Source organism: Sinocyclocheilus anshuiensis, unplaced genomic scaffold (genome assembly GCF_001515605.1).
Source record: "Sinocyclocheilus anshuiensis isolate Anshui unplaced genomic scaffold, SAMN03320099.WGS_v1.1 scaffold222, whole genome shotgun sequence".
Lineage (NCBI taxonomy): Eukaryota > Metazoa > Chordata > Actinopteri > Cypriniformes > Cyprinidae > Sinocyclocheilus > Sinocyclocheilus anshuiensis.
In genome coordinates this window covers 108,757-119,373 of record NW_015542408.1, presented here as the reverse complement: position 1 = coordinate 119,373, position 10,617 = coordinate 108,757, and the positions used below count along the sequence as shown (strand labels likewise).

General features: G+C 37.4%; 1 protein-coding gene across 4 annotated transcripts in view; it reads left to right on the top strand.

Annotated features, from left to right (window-relative positions):
* The window catches only part of LOC107693108 (forkhead box protein N3-like), a 103,019-nt gene that overhangs the window by 52,301 nt on the left and 40,101 nt on the right, over positions 1–10,617 (top strand). For all 4 annotated transcript variants that reach the window (XM_016492357.1, XM_016492360.1, XM_016492361.1 and 1 more), the window contains exon 3: positions 1,004–1,140. In XM_016492357.1, the coding sequence (XP_016347843.1) occupies positions 1,004–1,140 (137 nt within the window). The remainder of the gene's footprint in view (positions 1–1,003; positions 1,141–10,617) is intronic.

Genomic DNA, 10,617 nt, shown 5'->3' with positions numbered 1-10,617 from the left:
TACTTTTATATAGAAGGTGCACAGTGTCATTCACACAAACACTAAACCCCATCATGGTGACACACATGATACTGAAATGATGCAATAAACATTAATTTAACAACATTAGATGTAAGATTAAACCCTAATGTACACAATTGATAAGAAAAATCTAAGAAGAAACGTTATTTTAACAACAAAAAAAACATCAAATATGAAGTGTCATGCATGGAATTCTGGGTGTCAATTTTTAGTTTGTCACTGTAAATTATACAATGACTTTTTATTTTTCACTTCCAAAAACCGTATTTTAACAGTAATTTACTGTAAAATTACATTAAATGCAATTACATTTATTCACCGAATATAGTATAGAAACTTACTGTTAACCAGTTAACATGTTTTTACTGTAGCATTTTACAGTCTTTTACTGTTAAAATCACAATCATTTTTTACAGTTTAGCTACAAAGTGACAGGAAATGTGAACACTCCTTCATATTTCTCTAAACAGGGCCATTCACAGTGCATGCTGGAATTGTAAATCTGCAAAGGATACATGTTATGCTGCTTTAGAATTTAACCATAGCACACTTTTGATGCCTAAAAATGCTGCCTTGTTAGGCAGCACACTAGGATTTGAAACATCTTAAGACGACCCATTTTCAAGAGATAGAAAAAGTATTTGTATGCTCAGATATCCATCATTGAATATTCATGATTTAATTCCTTCTTGATGATCTGATGTTTGGGATGTGAAGGAAATTAACACAACAAAGGGATGTATAGCTCAATAACGGATGTCCATAGATATGATCCATACATTGAAATCCACACACCAGAATAGCAGGCAATTAATCGCAGCCAAAAGGTAAAAGAAGAAGTACACAAACACCAGTTTTCACCACAGCTGAACATCTTTGACTGGTTCTGCTAGCTGCCCTGCTCTTTATTGTTGTCTCTTGAGATGTTTAGATGGTTTTTCTTTTTCTGTCCTGACTATATACTCCTCTTCCTCCTCCACAGAGTATCGGGAAGGGCTCCCTGTGGTGCATAGACCCAGAATATAGACAGAATCTCATCCAGGCGCTGAAGAAGACGCCTTATCATCCTTATTCCCAGGTGTTCACCACGCCTCCCACCTCTCCTCAGGCATATCAAAGGTAGGCAAGCGGCCCACTGGACACATCGATCCTTAAACCTCACCAATGTCTCTCTCCCCCTCCGTGTTGCGCACTTGTCCCTGTTGGTATCGTTTAGCAGCGGAACCCACGGGCGGCAGCGAGCTGAGCGGAGCTGTCAGAGCGAGACCCGGCGTTGGGTTCCGAGCAGCTCCCTCGCCGCTCCATTTGATTTTAACAGGTCTGCGTGCTCCCAGCCACTCGACTGTGCAAGACAAAATAATTGCTTTACTGTAAAACTCGAACTGGCATATCATCCTTAACAAAGGATATGGAACATCCTTTGTTTCCCTTTCTAGCTCAGAGGCTAGAAAGGGAAAATGGAGATGGATGCTTTTAAAGAGATTGAATTAAAGCGGACAGCTCTAGTAAGAGAGATCGGCTGGGTTTCAGGTGTTGCTCAAGCATGGCGAGATGATTAAGGAATGAGGCGGAGAAGGGAGCCGCACTCAGATGTTTTTGGATAGGGTTTTGTCACGACGGCCTGCATTTCTCCCTCCAGCAGCACATTGCTGCCTCATCAAGGCAGAAATCTCACAGCTCGACAAACAAATGCTGAATAAGGTCGTTCCTTTAAAAAAAAAGTACTTTTTTCTCCCAAAATGCATGTCTGCAGGAGGTGAAATTGCACTGTTGGCCAAACTGCACAGAATACAGAGTGAAAATCATCACATACCTGATGAGAGCCTTTTTGAGAGGAATGATAATTGGTGTTATTTTATTCTAAGGTTTCTGATTATATCTGAAAGATTTTTCTAAACCTTTGCACCTGCTAAATCAGTCTTATTGAATAACCACCCTCAGGTATCAGGTACATGCTTTATATTATTTAGATTATTATAGATTGCACAAGTTAGAAGTATTTGGCTAGAAGTTAACGTTGAAAAAGCTGTTATCATCAATGGGCCAAAAAAAAGGGTTTAAACATAAAAACAATACTGCTTTAAATTGTTGTTGTTTTTCCCCCCCAAAAAAAAGTTTTCTGTTTAATGTAATTGTATTTTTGTGTTTGTTTTTTCTGAGCAAAAAATAAGTATCATACATTTTCCGCTGATTTACAGAAGACACCCACTAAAATGTAATTCAGTGTAACAATCTTGTCAGGCATATTTACAACAAAAATCAATTTATGACATATTAAAAAAACGAATTACTTTCACCCCAAATACTAATTCGTTGTTATTTTTACATTTTTTAAATTTGCCACTATCCTAGGTTTTGCCCATTTGTCAGTAATAATTTTTTACTCATTTAAAACCCAATAAAATTTAATATGCTCACTCATTCTTTTATATATTTTAATATGTACAGGTCAGAATAAGCATGTTGTTTGAATTTTTACATAAATATTGTGTTACACTGAATGACAATGGAACATTATTTCAACCAAATTTTGACATTTTACTTTTCAAAAACTTATTTGAAACCTTAAATGTAGACGCTTTACTCGCATTTAATGTGCTTTCTATGGACATAAAATCACTTTTGTAAATTTCTTTTGATGCGGACATCTTAACGTCTTTGACCCATGTATATATATGTAGCCTATATATGTGTATGTATGTGTGTGTGTGTGTGTGTGTGTGTGTGTGTGTGTGAATAAGGTAGCAAAGATAGCACAGTAGTGTTGGGCACACACAGGCTCGGCTTCCACTCTCTCTCAGGCCAGATGGTGAATCTGCGTGTAGCAGTGTGTAATAAAGTGTTTATCTGGCCACTGCTGCTCCCAGGAAGCCGAATGAAGCTTTTTATAGCATTCCTAAGGTTCACACGAATCAGCTGAGTCATAGACTAACACGCACTCCTCTTTTCTGCTCAATTTTTTTTAACGCACCACTCTTTCATCTTTGCTGTTTTTGTAATCACAGCAATAGCGTGGAGATTATTAGATCCTGAGAGTAGTAAGCTGAGGGCTTCAGCTCTTTTTCAGGTTGTTGGTCAGGTAGACAGATGGGATGAATGCATAGTCTGTTCTGGTGATGTCATCATCAATCCCTGTGGATAGGTATGTGTCCTTATTCACTGTGGAGGGAGGAGCTGATTTAATTTAAAGAAGGGAAAACTTGCAGAAATTATTTTAGGGCATCTTTTTCGAAATAGAATAGTTTGATCCATTTTGTAGACACACACCAAGTTCAAAACCCAAAGCTTCTGTATAATTTTAAGGGGCACCTATTATGCAAAATTCACTTTTACATGTTTTTTTAACATAAACACCCACCCTTGTACACAACCACCCTATAATGATAAAAATAAAAAAACATAATCTCCATAAATCATAAGCAGTGTCTCAGAACAAGCTGTTTGCAAAATCTGTACAATGTGACATCACTTTGCACAGGCCCCACCCATAACTGTTGACGGACACTGCCGTATTAACAGAGACCCCGCCCTGAGTGAGCCACACACAATCCACCATGTTTATCTTTATGCTAGAGCATTTAAAAGCAGATTTCAAGCAAGAAATGTCTTCTTATTAGAGCTACAGAAATTATTAATTCAAGAGCAGTGAGTGATTTTCTGTTTTTGTTTTGTGTGTGTGTGTGTGTGTGTGTATATATATATATATATATATACTGTACATATATATAATTTAGTTTTTTACTGTAAGGGTATATGCTGTTACATTGCCCTTCTCAATTTTTTATCAGATATATTTTTAATATACTTTGAAATGGCAACTGTTTTAAAAAATATATTTGCATACATATATTTTCTGTACGTTTTAGTAATAGTATAGTAAAATTTTGGGCCATTTTCAGTCAATATATATTAATGTATTGTTCAAAGTACATTTAAAAATTTTGTATTTACCCAAAATATATTTTAAGATTGGAAGTGTATACTTGCTCCTTTGAGTACAAGTTTCATCTAATATATTGTGGCATTTTAAGGTTTAAACAATATACATTTTCAATTTATAAACACACATTGATTGAGCATATATTTAAAATATATTGTGGCCAGAAAAAAATTGTGTATGGGTATATCAAGACATTTTTAGCATTCTAAAGACCCTAGCGCTCAGAGCCGTCCTAAAACTCATGGAATAGTGTTGTGCAAATTGCATTCCGCAGTCATTTTTTGGCTGTGTTTGTGCCATTACCTGATTTGCATAATTCCTTTAGTGAATCACATCCTAAAACAGCGCAGACAGCATGTGCAAATAAATGACGCTATCAGTGGGCGCAGTTCATTCTTAGCGAATTCCCCTTCTGTATTGAGTGTTGTAGTCAGTTGTGTTCCGCTGATAATGTTGTGTGGGAACAGCACTGGGTTGGTTATTAGCACCAGGTGTTCAAAGACGCGGAGGCCCTGTGGGAAGAGGAGATCACAGAGGACGGTCCCTCTAGCCTACACCTCTTCAAAACAACAGCCTATAACAATCTCACAATACTATTTAACACACACACACTTAAAATTAAACTTTCCAATTAGAACCAGAAAAGGTTTTACAGCCTAATGCCATAGAAGAACCTTTTTAAGGTCCACAAAGAAGTTTTAAATCTCTAGATTTTTCCAAGTGCTGCACTAAAGATCTTAGGAGAGTTTAACTTGTTCACAGATTCATAGATTCACAGATCTGAGCTTGATAATCGAACATTAAGAACTTTTTAATCTCCAAAAAACCTTGCAGCCGCAAAAATCTAATGAATCTAATGCGGTGTTTACTTGAGCACAAGAGGTACTTCTTTTAGCAAACGCTTTTTTAGAAAATCCGTTACTCTTATTGAACGAACTCTTCCTCATCTAATTAATATTTATAAATTGTTTATACTATGTTCTGCCCTCACATTTCAGATTGTTCTGACGGCCCTGGTGTAAGGTGTGTGTGTGTGTGCACTGCCGTATTAACAGAGACCCCGCCCTGAGTGAGCCACACACAATCCACCATGTTTATCTTTATGCTAGAGCATTTAAAAGCAGATTTCAAGCAAGAAATGTCTTCTTATTAGAGCTACAGAAATTATTAATTCAAGAGCAGTGAGTGATTTTCTGTTTTTGTTTTGTTTGGGTCATATTATCAGCATAGACAGCAGTATAGGTACTGTATATTACGCTGATGTTGCTTAATACACAGATCTAATATAAACTAGGGGTGTAACGATACACATATTCGTATTGAACCGTTCGGTACGAAGTTTTCAGTACAAACTGAACGATTCGTTAGACTAATACTATTACATTTGGAAAATAAAAGAGCTTAAAGTGTGTGAAATATAATGTTCTCAGTGCCACTGCGCTCAACAAGGCAGCCCAAACGACCTAACAGGCAACGTGCTGTCTGCCCAGTGGCAGGCCTCGCGATAAACTCCCCTTGCTGGGTTGCGTCGAAAGACGATGATCTTGTATCGACGATAGCCAGAGATATTGTCAAAAACATCAATTATTGGCAATATTAAGAGTATTTGGCATTTTCAATGAATGTAGGCCTGTTACATTCTTATTTTTATTAGGCCTATTATTATTAAGTTACTTTTATTATTAAATTAAAATTACAATTAATTTGCCCCGCAATATTACCGCATAACTGACGCACTGCGAGGATAACAAAATATTAGGCTATTTACTCCTCAATTAAACTTTTTTTTTTTTGTTGTTGTTAAAGTATGTTTCTTCTCATTTTTTTCACTATGTACAAGCCACAAGAGAAATATTAAGGGAATAAAGGAAAACAGTTAGCTATATACCGTTATCAGCACATGTTGAAGTAAATTCGTCTCTCATCGTCTTTGAGAGAATATGCGGCGTCAGATGCCGAAAACTTTGTCATTCCGTTTTTACTTTCACTTTCTGCAAAGTGAATTGACTGAGATTAAGTTCACCGGCAACTCTTGTGCAAAGTTTGCACGTTGCTTATGTGATATCCATTGGCTCGCCTTCATGGTTTAAAACAGAAATACTTCCAACACTGCAATGTAAGCAATTACCCCCCACCCGTATCGAAAACATACTGAACCGTGACACCACTGTGTCATATCGAACCGAACCGTGAAATTTGTGAACCGGTACACCCCTAATATAAACATGTGATTTCTTTCCCAGCTGTTTACCTTCACCAACTGTGTTTTTGTAACTTGTGTGTTTTTAACAAACTTGTGTGTATTTGACATTTTAAGCGCAATAAGACATGAAAGAGAACTTAGATTAGTATTCACATGCCGTGCGACAGCCGCTTTCTTTGCGCATGCTTTGGATATGCGTGCTCAGAAAACCGTATATCAGAAGTTTAAACTAATATGGTTTAAAACACATGATTTCAGCACGATAGACATGGCGTTGAGTCAGTAAGATGATTTTTTTTTTTTGAAGAAAGAATAGGAATATTTTTATTCAGCAAGGACACATTATATGTACATTAACATAACATTTTACATCGTTACAAAAGATTTCTATTTAAAATATATGCTTTTATTTTGTACATTTTGAAACTTTTCTTTCTAATCAAAGAATCTTGGTTAAAAAATGTTTATCGTGGTTTCTACAACAATATTATGCAGCACAAACATTTTTAACACTGATAATAAGAAGAAATGTTTCTTGAGCATCAAATCAGCATATTAAAATGATTTCTGAAGGATCAAGACTGGAGTACTGACTGCTGATAATCCAGCTTTGCCATCAAAGGAATAAATTACATTTTAAATTATATTTACAGTTACTTACAATTGTAGTAATAGTTCACAGTGTTACTGTTTTTACTGTATTTTTGTTTAAATACTGTAAATGCTGCCTTGGAGAGCAAAAATTAAAAAAAAGAAACTTACTGACACCAAAATTTTGAACTGTAGTATACAGTAACTAGTTATAAAGTCTTGTGTGAAAGTTCTAAAAAGTTTAAAAAGCCTCAAAATTTGAAGGTTTTTAGATCTTATGAATATACAGTATATTTCATCATATTTAATAAATGAACTTTTTGTGGATATAGGATGAAACAAACGTTTCTTTTCATTTCAGTGCACTAAATTCCTCTTCCGTTCATTCCGAATTCCAATTCATTTGCAAAATTCTACATAGAATTTTGTGATTGAGCACTGCTTGTATCATTTTATACCTTCAAAATCATTTTGACTACAGTAATCAATGTAAACAAACATAATAGGCTTACAAAACAGTAGCAAAGACATCTTTTGTTGCTGTCATGACAAATTAAAAATCAGTCTAATATGGAAGAGATTCCATGTTTGTATTGTTTGTCATGTTGTTGTGTACACTGTGTAAAGGTCACTGAGAGGATGGTAATGCTGTGGTTTTGGTGCAAGAAACCTTGACTAACATTAAATGGCCAAATGTGGGCTCAGGTAGACAAACATTCCTTAACATGCTCAGAGAGTTTGAGAGACATGACAAGAACGAGAGTGCAGGAGAAACAGCTGGGCCTCGGAGTTCACCAACGCGCGTTTGCCCTTGTGAGGTTATTAGCGTGATGGTCGCCATAGCAACAGGAACGCCTCCATGGTAACACATAGCCGAGACAGGTGCAGTTGCATCACAGGGCTATTTGTTGCCTGGCAAAAGGACAGGCCATTAGCGCTCGAGAAATACACTAGCGCCCTGGAAACACGCAACTCTCCATAGCAACCGCAGATGGCTTGGAGCCTATTTTAGGGTTTTCTGTACCTGCTTTTGTCCGTCTTCATAAAAATTCGGGGAATGCGTGAATTATCGGAGATGACAACTGGCGGTCCAGTTGCTTTAGGAGATTAATTTTAAATGAAGCCCTGAAAGAAAGAGAAGGAGGGGAGGAAAAAAAAACTAAAACGCTGACTGCACCGAGAGTGACATAGTTCTCATTTTTAATAGTTGTCATTTCAGCCCGTGGGTAAAAACGCATTACTAAGAAAACAAATTCAATGTACAAGCTGATGAAAAGCCCCAGTCGGGTATTGTGTTGTTTAGCTTCTTTCTCTCCCAGATTTCTAGGTTTATTTGTGTGCCTCGGCCCCCACCTTTCCTGCTTTCAAGTCTTCTCAGTAACGCTAAATGACAAGATCGCCCACTTTTCCACGCTTTCTCTAATGGCCGGTGCTGTGAATGATAGGGCTTCCATCTCTGACAGAAACCCTTGGATCTTCTCCGCCTATAAAGTTCAGAGATATATTAGCTTTTCAACAGCCCAGACTGATGAACCCTCCAATGGAACGTCACATGTCTCTTTGATTAACATTGGCCTGAGAAGAACATCCTTCGCAAAAAGAAGGTTTGGGGGCGGTTGAGGTATTTTGAGTGTTTAGTGCTTTAGTTCATTTAGCATACGCAAACATCTTATTTAGCTTCTCTCATAACCCCTTTTGTCGTCTCTTTAGGTGATTTAGAGAAACAAAAATGAGGTTGTGGAAGATTGTGGCTTTTTTTGGGCGCCGGTAAGCAGTAATTGGAAACGCGTCTGTGGAGATTTATCGCCTTTGAGGTATTTTTGTTCTTTTGGAGGTTTGTCAACAGTCTGCCTTTTTCCTGTTAAAGTCCATGGAAAATATTCAGTCTGGTTCCACAAGCCATTTTTTTCTGTGCTCCAAAACCACTTCCCTCCAGCTCTGATTTAGTTTGTACAGATGAATCTCGAATTGCAAATACGCTTTCTTTGAGTTTCACCATCTACGCACTTAAAAATAAAGGCTCCAAGGGCGGTTTTGTAGCAATGCAATAGCAGAACAATTTCAGGTTCCCTGAAGAACCTTTCAGTCGACAGTTCTTAAAAGAGCCATTTTTTATTAATGTGAAGAATATTTTTTTAATAATCTAAATAATTTTTTTCCACTATAAAGAACCTTATGTGGAATTGATAAGTTTCACACCCTTAAAAATAAAGGTTCCAACAGGGGTTTTTCCACAGTCATTCCATAGAAAAAACATTTTTGGTTCTCCAAAGAACCTCTCAGTGGTCACTTCTTAAAAAATTTTTTTTTTTTTTTCTGAGTGTGAAGAACATTTTCAAAATCTTTTAGGAACCTTTTTTTCACTGTACAAAACATTTTGTGGAATGGGAAGCCTGCGAGATTCTGCTCCGAAATTCCTTTCACTAATTGTGTGCAGCATTCACAACCCTCTGGCCCCGAGAAAGCCTCCATTGTGAGCCGTGAGAGCAGTTCAGATTTCACACGAACAAAAGTTAAAAACCTCAAGGCAAGAAGTAACCTACAGGGTAGAACCAGTGCTGGCACCAATTAGACTTTAGATTAGTTAAAGAGGATTGCTATTGTAGGGGTAAAAGGAAAATGTAGTGGGCGATAGGATTTGAAATGAGATTATAGAATCAAGCGAAAGGAGGTAAGCTTTGTTTAAAAATGAATAACCCAGGCCTGCTCCTGATGGAGATGGAGAAAGCGGCTGTTCCTTGAAAGGAGTGAGTGTTTGCATTAACAGAGCAAACAGATAGAGCGCTTCAGATTAAAAATAGATGGGGTATATACCCAGCAAGACTGCAGCCGGTGGCCCGTGTGCTTTACATTCAAACATCCAGCAAGGGCAAAAGAGCGCCCTTCCCCATTGATGTTAACATTTTTGAAAATGCTCCGACGGTCATAGCCGCACCAACAGAGCCCTGAAGAAGCAGGTTTTGGCTCTCATAGCTGGCGTTAACATTTGATTAAAAAGCATTTCAGTTGAAGGAGCGAGCCACGTTCCCACAGAGCAGGTTCAAAGAGGTTCCGCTGGAGCCGGTCGGGGTCGTTTCCGCTTAGATTACCGGGATATGCATATGCAGGCCGAGGTAGCGGCTCTGTTCTGTTCCAGGCCCTGTACCCTGATGTATCCCCTCCCCCTCCACCCCTCAAGTGCTGTTATACAACAGGTTTTAAATAGAATTTTACATGTTTTGAATTAAATGAGGGGTGCTTGCCCATGCAAAACTTACTGGCACAGTGCTAGGACACGGCACAACAATAAGCCTGGCCCACAGTGCTAGAGCGTTTCCCTCTTTTTTAGCCTAGTTGATGAAAAATTCATTTTGGTCATCACTTTATCTAACATTTTTGGTTATATACATGCATTTTATGAAGAGTTCATTTTGAAATTATATGTTTTTTATATAAATTATATGTTTATAGTTTTATATTTCATTGTGTATATATATATATATATATATATATATATATATGCATCCCTACTTTTTTTGTGAGCCAGTGATGTGGTGGAAAGGAAGTAGAAATCTGAACTACTGGCCTCTTTGGGCATGCAGAAAAAAATCAGTCATTACTGTTGAGACCTGTAGGGTGTTTGCCATGGCGTTGCTAGGGTGTTCTGACTAGGCCTGTCGCAATAATCAATATATTGACTTGCCGCACAATATATGTACATGATAGGGCTGTGCGATATGGACAAAAAAACCTATTGCGATTTCTTTGATCAATTTTGCGATTTCGATTTTAATCACGATATTGACACACACACAGACATGCTTTACAGTCATAAATGCATTCAGTGTGAATTTGAAACATATTTCCAAAAGAAAACCAATTA